General features: G+C 36.0%; 3 protein-coding genes across 3 annotated transcripts; 1 reads left to right on the top strand and 2 right to left on the bottom strand.

The window, feature by feature from the left end:
• Positions 1-630: 630 nt before the first annotated feature.
• On the top strand, positions 631-2,348 carry LOC130741238 (probable WRKY transcription factor 41). The gene is made up of 3 exons (XM_057594083.1): positions 631-1,086; positions 1,206-1,325; positions 1,617-2,348. The coding sequence occupies exons 1-3, from the start codon at positions 767-769 to the stop codon at positions 2,164-2,166; spliced, it is 990 nt and encodes a 329-aa protein (XP_057450066.1). The 5' UTR covers positions 631-766; the 3' UTR covers positions 2,167-2,348.
• A 730-nt stretch (positions 2,349-3,078) lies between these two features.
• Positions 3,079-5,572, bottom strand: LOC130741239 (protein SEH1). The gene is made up of 7 exons (XM_057594084.1): positions 5,222-5,572; positions 5,010-5,110; positions 4,707-4,784; positions 4,431-4,586; positions 4,124-4,236; positions 3,766-3,892; positions 3,079-3,604 (listed from the first exon to the last, which is right to left on the bottom strand). Exons 1-7 carry the CDS (start codon positions 5,493-5,495, stop codon positions 3,473-3,475), a joined length of 981 nt encoding a protein of 326 aa, XP_057450067.1. The 5' UTR covers positions 5,496-5,572; the 3' UTR covers positions 3,079-3,472.
• Positions 5,573-6,959: 1,387 nt separating this feature from the next.
• Positions 6,960-7,879, bottom strand: LOC130735891 (uncharacterized). The gene has a single exon (XM_057587764.1). The coding sequence runs from the start codon at positions 7,710-7,712 to the stop codon at positions 7,215-7,217; it is 498 nt and encodes a 165-aa protein (XP_057443747.1). The 5' UTR covers positions 7,713-7,879; the 3' UTR covers positions 6,960-7,214.
• Positions 7,880-12,767: the final 4,888 nt, after the last annotated feature.

Raw genomic sequence — 12,767 nt, 5'->3', positions numbered from 1 at the left:
GGGAAAAGAAGGAATGATGGTGGAGGAAGGGAGGGGTGGTGATTGGTGGGAGAGAGAGAAAAAGATCTGCTGGCGGCGGATAGCATGGAGGTTGAGAGGAGGAAGGTGGTGGAGAGAGGAGGAAGTAAATATATATATTATTTAAATTAAAAAAACTGACCGGCTCATAACCTACAATAACAGGTATATTTAGGTTTGTGTAACATTGCACTAGGAAAAACTTGTGTATAGTAAATTAACCCTTTAATAAAATCATCTAAATGAACTTAATTTTGTAAGATTATATGTTACTAGTTTATAATTTAAGTCATTGGTGCTCCTCTCTTTTCTAGAAGATATAGATATTATAGAGAAGCGACGAGGACAGGCGCCTTTCATTTGAACTCTGACCATCAAATCTTGACTTAGATCATGCAACTACATTCAACAAACAAAGACCAATCATTTATCGAGCTGAAGTGGATTGGACTTGGTCAGCATTCTATTGCTCACAGTCACTAGTCTTATGGCTCAAAAAGTCACTTTCTCAGTCAAAGTGTCTAACTTGGACTTATTTGCAACATAAGAAAGAAAGAAAGAAACTTTAAATAAGATGCATTCATCTCTTCCATTCAGCAAAAGCCCCAACACTTTTTGGCCCCTTCAGCCTCGTTCCCACACTCTATTCTGTCACTTCCAACATCAAACCATTCAAGTTTTCAGTCAGAACAATTCAATTTCAAAGCTAATTCTTCCACATTCATAGCTTATATATAGAAAGTGCAGAATGGAAAGTGATATGAACTGGGAGCAGAAAGCACTCATCAATGAGCTAATTCAGGGGATGGAGATGGCGAGAAAATTGAAGTCAGATTTGAGCTTAACATCTTCGCTTGACACAAAGAACTTGCTGCTTCAACAGATATTATCTTCTTATGACAAGGCTTTACTAATTCTACGGTGCAATGCATCAAATTCCAAGTCACAGACAATGCATCAAGCAACTCAAACTCTGTCACCAGAGTCCTCACTATTTGTCAAAAGAGGTGAGGACATTGAAGGGGACGTCAAGGGTCATCATGAGCCTAAACAAAACTCAAAGAAAAGGTTAAATTTATTTGGAGCACTTAGTAGCAAAAAGTTAACTGATAGAGAAACCTGTGTTATTATATTTATATATTTATACTAACACTCTGAAGCAATTTGTTTGTGAAAATTGGTTTCAGAAAGATGCTGATGGATAAGGTTAGAGTGAAGACTGAGAATGGCTCTGAAGGGTCCCAAGAAGATGGCTACAATTGGAGAAAATATGGACAGAAAGACATCCTCGGATCAAAACACCCCAGGTAGGAGGACTTTCCTTATCCCTTGCAGTGCTTGATAAAACAATCACACACAAAAAAGGGCAAACCGGATGCTAAAAAGCTTCACTATGCGGGAAGTCCAAAGAGGGGCCGGACCCACTTTATGGATCCAATATAGGGAGTCTTACCTTGCATATTGCAAGAGGCTGACTCCATGGCTCACCAGTGACTGCAAAGTCACATCACTCACATAGACTGTTGCACCAAGGATCGCCCTGCGAAACAATCACACCAAATCTGATGAAATTAACAATTGGATTGTTACATTTGCAGAAGCTACTACAGATGCACCTTCCGCAAATCTAAGGGCTGCTGGGCCACAAAGCAAGTGCAGAGATCAGATGAAGACCCCACTATCTTGGACATTTCTTACCACGGAAAACACACATGTTCTCAGGGAAACAATGCTGTTCTGCCGCCAAATTCACAAGACTTGCAAGAGAAACCACATGGTTATAATAATGATGATGTACCCCAATCTCAGCCATCACAAGAAAGCATTGCAAAATTCAGAAACAACTTGACTGTCAATACTTATAACCTTGGAAATGAAGAAATGGCATGTCCTTTCACTTCCTCTTCTGCTTCATTTGGGTGCATGACACAAGATAACCATAACTTACTTCCTCATGTAAGTTATGATCCCTTCTTGAGCAGCTTTACCCATATGCACTTGTTATCTCCAGATTCTGATGATATTACTCGGATAATTTCTGCCAGCACATCAACCACCAACTCTCCAATTTTCGACCTCGATTTCACACTTGACGAAGTGAAAATCAATTCAAACTTCCCTTTCAATGCCTCAGAATTTTTCTCCTGACTGCACTCTATATGCAGAAAGTTATGGTTAGCCTGTTAAGCATAGCATGTATTGTGTTTCATTTGAATTAGAACAAGTTCAGACCATAGAACAAAGAACAGCAATGATAACACCAATAAATGCCCTGCCAGTGTAGTTACTACTATCAGTTAATATCAGCATTGCATTTTTGTACCTTCTAAGAGTATTTCTTTCAGACATATGAATGCTCCCAATTTGCATTTGTATAAGAACATACAGTCCATATCTTAGGAGAAATAAACCAAACAGCAGAGAGCATCCAAGTCATTAGCTAAAACACATAACAGCCACAATAAAAGTTAGGAATGCTTTAGCCTTTAAGAACGTTACTGAAGGGCAAGTCACTACTATTGTGGAATGGAAAGGACCAGATAAAATATTGGTCAAACCTGCTCTCACGTAAGATTGCTTTCAAAGAGATCAAAAAAGTGTGTTCTTCACTAGAGTTTTCCTCTATGAAGATGCCAAACTAAGCAGACAATGAGACAACATAGTTGTCCTCAACCATAATCTCTGATTCTCTAGGCCAACTGCAGTTAAAATCATTATCCATCCAAAGCACTTTGAAGTTTATCAAAAAAAAAATCCAAAGCACTTTGAAGATTAACCCGCAGACAACCACAACTTTCTAGTGTTTTTTTAAGTTTCTCTTTCCTCAAAATTAATTCTAAAAGCCAGAAGCTGAGCACATAAGCTTTATCTGCAGAATTGATTATGGTGTGTGATCATGTTTCATGAAAGAATCCAGAAAACTTGAAGGCTGACTGATAAAAAGAGATCAATAGCTCTCATAAATGAAGTAAAGCATGTACTTTAGATATAAAGTTAAGGAGAATTCTATCTAAACACTACCAATAGAAAGTAAAAGTATTGATTGTACAACGGCAAAGGTGAGAGTAAATGAATGATATCTGCATCATGTAACATGAGGATCATGACTTTCAACAAAGTACCCATAGTGCACAGGTTTAGAATCCATGTTAGACCTCTTAATCACGTTAATACATAAGCTATAATATGGAGCTTCTCCGCTAACGTGCTTTGGAGTGTGTACCCAACACACATCTAAACATGATGTTAATCCTATTCAAAAATTACTAATGAGGTGAAAAAGGAGAAAAGCCGCGCCAGCTTACTACTTACAAGTTACAACAAACTGATTGAGGTTTAGATACAAAATATCACTGAAAGGGCAAATTGAGATCATTTAAACTTATCTCCGGAGCCATAAACATTAAGTGGTTCATATTGAACAAAAAGTATGCATATAACAGGAGTCGAGTGGCTAAGAAGTGGGTTCAAATGCAGCCTGCTGATGCCAAACACCGTTGAGATTAGACTGCCATAATCTGACCATTCCATCTTGACCTGTAGTAGCCAACGTCATTCCGCTCATATCCCACTCCATTTGCCACACCTAAACAACATTTAATTGAAGACATCCATTAACATAACACCATGTCATATGATCCACCAAAAACTAAGTTCAAACATATACATGAGATGTCAGAAAGAAGACCATGAAAAGTAGACATGAACATATAAAAATAGAGTCAAACTCTAAATTTACAACCATACCATGCCATCATGACCCGACAGCACTGCAACTCTCTCCACTGGTAGTCTACCGTCATGATCAGGGTTCAATCCAAGGTGCCATATTGCAAGTCCCTTGTGCGTTGCAACCGCAATGATCTCATACGTCCTACAAGAAAATCATATCCATCACGAATCACATTTCTTTGACTACAGAAGAAAATTGTGGTAGACTTAACTACAACCGCAGCTACGGAGCACATACTTCCTCACATTTGTTGACTTAACATGAAGTCATAGCTGTCACAAAAATCCAGCATTTTGTTGCCAGCCGGCTATATAAGGGAATTCAGGCTAACACAAGTGATGCACAAATCTCTCAAAACTTGCGAATATTTACCTGCCAATATTTGGTGCCCATGCGACGGCGTACACCTGATCACCCTTGTCCTCAGGCACTGCCAATTCTGCCACTGGAAGCCATCTTTGATGAGCCTGATCAAATTCCCACACCTGTTGAAAAGAAAGATTGAATAACTTTTTCAGCTATCTGTTACAGCCTACTACATTTGCAAGGTTATGCACAGGTCCGAGAGATAGAGATACACTCCTAGAATGTACTAATCGTGCCATGGGAAAGCTGAGATTATGCAGCTGAAATCAAAATGAAATAACAGGGCAAAACTTTTGATGGAGTTAGTAGTTACCTTAGCAGAATTAAGCTCTGATGTGTTTGAATTAAAACCAACTAGGAAGCTGGATTCCTGGCTTCCACCATTTTGTGGATTGAAAGATATGGATGCAGAAAGGCACACAGCCTTTCCAAATGAAGAAACTGACTCAATAACATTTTGAAACTCAGCCTACAAAAATAAAAAGAACAATAAGTTGGAATTCTTGTAATAAGAATATTTGGTCTCATATTTTATGACTCAAAAGAGAATGTATGATATGACCAATAGGTAAAAGCAAGCTGGTCTCACCTGAAGTTGCCAGTTTTTCAGTTCCAACGGATCCAGGAGCTCGAAAACTTTCATATGACCATCAGAATATGCAGCCACCTTTAATATTCATAACATAGGAAATAAATAAGAGTAAATCAATAGTGTATTCTCTTTAAGCATTCTTACAGTGTATCATGTGAAAATAATGCAGTAGGTTTAAAATGTGACATTGCATTACATTAACTAATGACTAAAATTACTAATAATGGAGATTTGAAACTTAGATTTAAAAGTATGGTTCCTAAATAAATATTAGTGAAATTGCTCATAGCTCTAACTAACCATTTTCAAACTGGCCAAAGAGATTCCAAATTGAACATCAAGAACTTTGTCTGAACTGCTTCCAAAGCATTTACAAATCTTCCACTGAAGAGGCTGTGAATCTACAGAGACAAGTCATAAACATAGCATCCCATGAATAACAGTAACACACAACTAGGGTTCTTCAGAGTTTGGGATTTTGGGTTGGTAACAAAAAAAACAATGGATGATACCTTCTACCACCTCCTCCAGCAATGACACAATTCCATCAACAGAAATACATGCAACTGCATCCCCGTACGCTGGCGGAACCCAAACAATCTTCACAATGTTTCCTTCATGAACCTTGGATTTGAAAGAGAGGCGGAGAGAGGAGGAAGAAGGAGGGTCGCGGGAATCGAAGATCGAGAGGGTGCCATCGGCGGAACCAGCAGCGAGTCTTGTACCGGAGTAGTTCCAGGATGAGCAAGTTGTGCCATTGTCAAGTGTCAACACCTCCTTCGCCATCTCTCTCTCTCTCTCTCTCGTGAAACCTAAAATCTTGTTTCCGGGGTTTAACAGTAGCCAATGAAGTTTAGTACCAATTGTGTAAATTATGTAGTCGTAAGTATATAGAAGAAAAATCTTGGTCCTTTTTATAAGAACAAATGAAAGTTTGAGCTATATTAATTAATTTTTTCTAATGATGCCCTTATAAATTCTAACTTTTAAAATGTGTCTCATTAGTTATTCTCTTTTTCTCACCTTTCCAACACCAATAACAAAAGTTAATTTTGGAAGTTAATTTTAATTTAAGATAAATTTAATACATCTTATCTAGTTTAACTACATTTCTTAAACTATGTGAATTTTTTTGTTGTTGTTTATAAATAGGACCGGAGGAAGTAATTAGCATACTTTTTTGGACCTATTGTGTAAATTATGCATTTTAAAACAATTTGTAAGTAACCTCTTTTATTTTTTGATAATTGTCGAGGCAAAAGCCCAAAAGAAACAACTTGAAGATTAAGAAATTAAACCATTCTAGAGAATGTAATGCAATGTATTCAGACCTGGTTAAGTGGTCTGCACAACGATTAGCTTCACGGAAAATTTAGCGGAAAGAAACATCCCAATCTAGTGTAGCCATGTGTTAGATTTCCTTAATTAGATTTGCGGAAGAATTGCCAAAGGACACTTGATTGTGATGAGATCGTAAGCAGTTTTGGAATTCATCTCAACCGCAATTATGGCAAAGGGAAGAGAGGAGGCTGTCGCAAACCTTTAAGAGCGCCCTACAACTCAGCCCTCACATGATTGCAAAAGGCCCAAAAAGGAGGAGAAACCAGCAAGCACCCTACTAGACAATCCCTTAACAACTCTCCACACGCAGCCCTAAGATCATGCACTTGTAAGTAATCTTTCATCAATATAGAGTTGGTCAGAGAGTTAGAGAGAGATAAGTTGTAAGCCTCTATCTTTTTTTTTCTTTTCTTCTTAAGATTTAGGCTTACAACTTATCTCTCTCTAACTCTCTGACCAACACTAAAGAAAAGATTGAAAGAAAAGGAAAGAAAAGATAGAGGCTTATAAGATGTCAGAGTTTGAGCGAATTACTTTCATTGCAGTCTTGTGGCTGATGTGTATGAAAAATAATTTATTAAGAGACATACCGATTTAATTTGATTTAAGAGTCTGGGTGAATTGCAGCCGACTATGGGTTACTTTAGGAAAAATAAATGATTGTACTTTATTTATGCCTAAGAAGTGGTGAGTAAGAAAGAAGTAGAAAACGTAGGATAGGAGATTTGATTTTGAAGTGTAAGATTGATCCATTAAGTGAGAAAATGATTGTACTCAATTCATCTGTTTTTTTTTTAGCTTAATTTATCTGCATAACAGATTAAACTGGGAGAGGAGGCTTATCTCTGAAGTAGTGAAGTCTAAAGTCTGAACACCAATCATTCAAAGTTAAAAAGAAAAAACAAGAACTTCATTGTGAAACATCATCAGAAATATATTCAAAACATAAATCTTGCACAAGCTAATTCACTTATTCACATATGCTTTTTTTTTTTAAGTAATTCACATATGCTAATTGTTATGATCTTATATATGACGCTAAGGTATACTAAGATACGATGATATATATAAGTGCCTTTCAAAAAAAAAAACGATGATATATAAGTTAATGATCACCATAATATAATTAACTTCTACGAATCAAAGCCATTTAATTTCTCCTAATTAAGCACACGCAATATTGATTGTGGTGGTGGTGATGAACCGCTCCGAAGCGGACCTTCTGACCAAGGAAGAGATCTCCGGCGAAAGAGCAGTTGCACCAAACTCAAATTCTGGAACTTCTGAGATGGTGGAGAGAACCGATCCAGTTGACTTCTCATAAACCATGTAGAAACCATCTTTTGTGTAATTTTCCGGAACTTGGTAACTAGTGGTGGTGGATTTGCTGGACTTGAAAAGTACAGAACGAAGGAATCTGTGAAAGGAGCGAGAGATCTTGAAGGGCTTCCTTGACATGGCAAGATCAGAAGGCGGTGGTCGCAGCGTCGGCTCTGGTGGAGTTCTACGTCGTTCCGGTAAACCGGACATTGAGAGTGTCCTGTGGGAATTAGCTATGGCTGAGTCCAATTGTCGTTTGAATGAGTTCAGCTCAAACGAATCGTAGAGTGCACTGCCACAATCCCATGGTGAATTTGAAATTTGTTGCTGCTTTTTCTCCATGTATATGCTGACTTTTTTCTTGATTTGAGCTAGCAGAAATTAAACTACTAGCTAGCTATAAGGACTTTGGTTTGTATGCAGCAAATTTTAGGGTAAGATCTGAAAACGAGAGAAGGGAGAGTGAGACGTTTAATCGCTTTTTGTAATGTTTGGTGAAGGAACAGACGCGTTAGTTAATGACTCGTGACAAGAAAGGTACGTTGCCGTCCTTAATAGTTAATTGTAAGCAGTAAGCTCTTCACGTCCACCATTCATGGACCACTTAAAATCACTATGCCATTTTCTATAATTTTCAAATGCAGTTCATACTTAATGCCGCTGACTCTTTGCTAGAACATGTATTCCATGGAACGGGCTAGCTTGAATCATGGGTGTGTGTATCACAGATATGATATAATACATTGATGTAGTTGTTTTTTATAAGCATACATAATACATTGATGTAGTGATTAATTGCTAGCGACGATTTTCCGGGATCATTTGAGATTTTGATAAATAACGAATAATGTTATTTTGGGAACGTGAGCTCCGTTCCCAATATTGCTTACTAGTGCAGCCTGAGCCATGATGGTTGATGAATGATGATGGCGGTCAACTACATGTGATTTGCTCATCTGGTTTTAGGGTGCGCAAGCCTATATATTCAGGAGGAGTATGAAGCTGAGATGGCCAAATTTGCAAGATTTCTAAGCCTCATGTCTCATTAGTAAGAGAAATACTATTTCTGTCTCTAATTAGAAACTAACATTGAAATTTATGTGGTGTTATTGTTGGGTATTTTTATACGTATGAATGTATTTGAAGGAGATAATTTTATTCATCATTGTGAGCTCTATATATATAGAGCAATTAAATAACAAAAAAATAACAAACCTACTCGTAAACTGATCTGATTCCTAAAATTAAGTGATATTGATTTTAGAAACAACTAATATTATCTTAATCTTATTCTAATTTGAAAATAAATCTAAACAATATCTTAAGACAAAATTTAAATCCTAACTAATTATCTCCTCTTAATTTCAGCTATTATAGACATATTATCAACAAATCTCCTCTTGACTTTAATAGTTGGAAACTCTTGATTTTGTCTTCAATATGCTGTAGAAGATGAATCATGAATTGTTATCCTCTTTATATTTCTGCCATCATGAAATATTTTCATACAATTTTCCTTTGAACAATCTTGAGGCATATTCTCTACCAAAACAGCATATAACGTATGATCTCTCATTTCATTGAAAGAGAGTGCATTGAGTCGCTTAACATTTCTCCCATCACCACTAACTACAAGTAGTGAAGACTCCTTCAGTGCAGCAACGATAAATGAATAATCTTGAGTGAGGTTCTTCATTATTTTTAAAGAAGCAATTATTGATATAGGAACAAAACCTTCTTTGTTTTTCTTGACGAAACTCAGCAAGTATTCATCAGTGGGCAAATTTTCATCACTGAAATAATATTCCACCTGCTTAATGATCTTGTGTTTGAGTTCCTCATCATGATGGTAATGCTTGTGATCATTGTCTGAAACCATGACATGAATTTCTGGTTTTGCAATATCATCCGAGCCAACATCAGAATTTGAACCACTAACATGTTTGAGGGTAGAAGCCTTGGTGGTGGAATCGTCGGCTTCCATTGACAAGAGAGGAAGATCATTCGCTGCCAAATTTAGAGCAAAACATTTGGCTTTCATCTTCACCTTGAACATGTCCCTATCTTTTGCATCTTTTATCACACACATGTTATCTTCAAATATGATTTTGAAACCTTTCTCTACAAGTTGTGCAACACTGAGCAAATTTTGATCAATATCAGAGACATATAAAACATCTGAGATATATTTCAAACCTGACAAGATTTCAATCACAACAGTTTCTTTTCCCTTGACTGGAATGAAATCACCATTCCCAATTTTTACTTTAGAAACAATGGATTTGTCAAGCTCTTTGAATAACTTCTTGTCATTGGTCATGTGGTTTGTACAACCACTATCTATCAACCATGAATTGCTTGAGATATTGCTTGCAGCAAAGCACGTTGTGACGAGAAGTAGTTCATCATCTTCTTTAGGGATGGCAATGGGTAGGGTCTGGGTAGGGTACTATAGTACCCATCCCTATACCCATGTTTTCAAAAATTACCCGTACCTGTCCCCGTCCCCATACTCGCGTGGGTAGCAACTTGAATGCCCGTCCCCGTACCCTCTGGGTACCTATTTGCCCATACCCGTGCCCATTACCCGCAATTTAGCTAACCAAAATATATTTTCACTATTTTTGTTAATAGTAAACAAAAATACAACTACAATTTTAAATAAAAAACTCTATTCAAATACTTAACAAATAAAATCATTCAACTAATCATATTTTTTTAGAAGGAATAAACAAAAAAGATATAATTTTAAATTTATAATATAGCCCTAAAGTTGTAGGTTAATAACTTACAAATTTTAAAAATAAGTGGGAGTAAATTAGTGATGATTATGAATACCTTAAATACTCACCTATTTTTAAAAAAAAGAGTAAGTTTGAAAGCTATTGCTTAAGTTAATTTGTTATATATTACCAAATAATAATAATAATAATAATAATAATAATAATAATAATAAGTGTGTGCGGGTATGGGGCGGGTTGGGTACTATAATACCCATACCCGCTACTTTTTGCGGGTAATTACCCATACCCAACCCCAAACCCATCTAGCGGGCTTTCACCCTACCCATAGTGAGTATTTTTTGCGGGTACCCTATGGGTCCTAGACCCATTGCCATCCCTAATCTTCTTGTTCCTCCATGGTCACCTTAGCTTCCTCTGGTTCAGAGTTGCAAACTCGTTCTACATGTCCCATATTGCCACACTTTCTGCACTTAATGTCTGCCTTGCTGCTTTTTCCCACTTCTTGGATTTTGTGCTTTCATACGATACATACCTTGTACCTCCACCCCATCTTGTCTCATGGTGTTCTCCTTTGCTCTTGTGCTTGTAAAGCATTAATTAATTCTCCCAAGGTAATGGTTGACAGGTCTTTTGACTCCTCCAACGCTGATATCTTTGACTCATATTTTTCAGGAATAGTGAGAAGAATTTTCTGCACTATTATTTCATCAGAAAAGTCTCTACCAAGAAGTCTCACTTTATTTGCTATGCTTAACAATCTGTCAGTATAGCCCTTGATGGTTTCATTATCTTTCATGTTCTGCATCTCGAATTCCCTGCCAAGGTTGAGAACTTGCATGCCTTTAGTTCTTTCAGAACCTTGATATTCTGCTTTGAGATATTCCCAAATTTTTTTGGCGGATTTCAGATTCATTATTCGTGTGAATATGATCTTGGACACGGAAGAAAATAGACAATTTTTTTGCCTTAGCCTTTTTTGTCTTCTTCTGTTTGTGATTCTTCATCTGAGCCACCGTAGGATTCTCAGGTAGTTCAGGAACATCATAGTCTTCTTCTACCGCTTCCCAAAGATCTTGCAGCCCATAACTCGTACTCATCACCATCAAAGGATGGTGGTTGACCCACTATGTATGATGATGATGATGCATCTCCTTCCATTAGGTTTTCTTTTGACTCGCTCTGATACTACTTGTTGGGTATTTTTATATGTATGAATGTATTTGAAGGAGATAATTTTATTCATCATTGTGAGCTATATATATATAAAGCAATTACATAACAGAAAAATAACAAACCTACTCATAAACTGATCTGATTCCTAAAATTAAGTGATATTGATTTTAGAAACAACTAATATTATCTTAATCGTATTCTAATTTGAAAATAAATCTAAACAATATCTTGAAACAAAATTTAAACCCTAACTAATTATCTCCTCTTAATTTCAGCTATTATAGGCATATTCTCAACAGTTATAAAATATAAACTAACTATGCAAAACATAACGGCCCAAAATATTTAGCCTCCAAACAATTGAAAAGGGAAATAGAAGTATCTGATAAATCATGTTTATATATTTGTGGGCCTGGGTCTTTTGGGCTGGCTTTCTGAATATTCAACGGACCAAAAATTGTATATTATATATAGGCTTAAATACTCTGAAAGTCCCTGAAATTGTTCCCCGTTTGAAAATAAGTCACTGGAAATTTTTTTCCGATTCCGAATCCCTGGAAATTTATTTTTAATCAGAATAGGTCCCTACTCGTGTTACCAGCTTAGGTGGCTCAATTTTTGCTGAGTCATTGATTCCACGTGGCTTTTAATTTTTTTTAAATACACATGGATTAAAAAAATAAAATTAAACATTTAAATTTAAAATTAAACCCTTAATCTAATTAACCTAAATCCCTAATTAGGTTTAAAATTTAAAATTAAACATTTAAAATTAAAATTATACCCTTAGATTTAGGAATTTAGGGTTAATTAGATTTAGGGTTAATTAGGTTAATAAGATTTTAATTTTAAACTTAAATGTTTAATTTTATTTTTTTAATTCATGTGTATTTAAAAAAAAAACCACGTGGAATATTTGACTCAGCAAAAATTAAGCCACATAAGCTGGAAACACGAGTAGGGACCTATTCTGATTAAAAAATAATTTCCAAGGATTCAGAATCGGGAAAAAAATTTTCAGGGACTTATTTTCGTACGGAGAACAATTTCAGAGACCTCCAGAGTATTTAAACCTTATATATATAGCCCTCATTATGGAAAATAAAAAATTTAATTAAATCACGTAAAGTCAGGCAGGTCGATATATTCTTACATATAAATTGAAATGTTTCAATTCCTCACATGGAGCGGTGTATATTTTTTTTTGAAAAAATATATTCATATTTGATTATTGGATTTATTTTTTCATTTAAGTTATATTTCGTTTCATAGGAATCAAATCCACACAAGAAAATCTTAATCTTCATTTAAGTTATATTTCGTTTCATAGGAATCAAATCCACACAAGAAAATCTTAATCTTCTAGAGTGTGTTGAATATGCTCCACCCCTAGAAGTTCCATTTGACGCCATATCTGCTTTTATTTCCTGTTTAGATACTTTGTTGATGGAAAATTCTCATTTGAAATACATGCTAGATT

The sequence above is a fragment of the Lotus japonicus genome, chromosome 2 (assembly GCF_012489685.1).
Source record: "Lotus japonicus ecotype B-129 chromosome 2, LjGifu_v1.2".
In the NCBI taxonomy this organism is placed as follows: Eukaryota; Viridiplantae; Streptophyta; class Magnoliopsida; order Fabales; family Fabaceae; genus Lotus; species Lotus japonicus.
This window is presented reverse-complemented; position numbering and strand designations above follow the sequence as displayed.

Bases quoted from the DNA above. Each gene is read 5' to 3' on its own strand.
- LOC130735891 (XM_057587764.1), bottom strand. From the start codon at position 7,712: ATGGAGAAAAAGCAGCAACAAATTTCAAATTCACCATGGGATTGTGGC.
- LOC130741239 (XM_057594084.1), bottom strand. From the start codon at position 5,495: ATGGCGAAGGAGGTGTTGACACTTGACAATGGCACAACTTGCTCATCC. The intron at 5,111-5,221 runs GTATCATCCATT...TTGTCTCTGTAG, and splicing joins GCTGGAGGAGGTGGTAGAAG to ATTCACAGCCTCTTCAGTGG. The intron at 3,893-4,123 runs GTAAATATTCGC...ATTTTCTTGTAG, and splicing joins TGGGCACCAAATATTGGCAG to GACGTATGAGATCATTGCGG.
- LOC130741238 (XM_057594083.1), top strand. From the start codon at position 767: ATGGAAAGTGATATGAACTGGGAGCAGAAAGCACTCATCAATGAGCTA. The intron at 1,087-1,205 runs GTTAAATTTATT...AATTGGTTTCAG, and splicing joins AAACAAAACTCAAAGAAAAG to AAAGATGCTGATGGATAAGG. The intron at 1,326-1,616 runs GTAGGAGGACTT...TTACATTTGCAG, and splicing joins CTCGGATCAAAACACCCCAG to AAGCTACTACAGATGCACCT.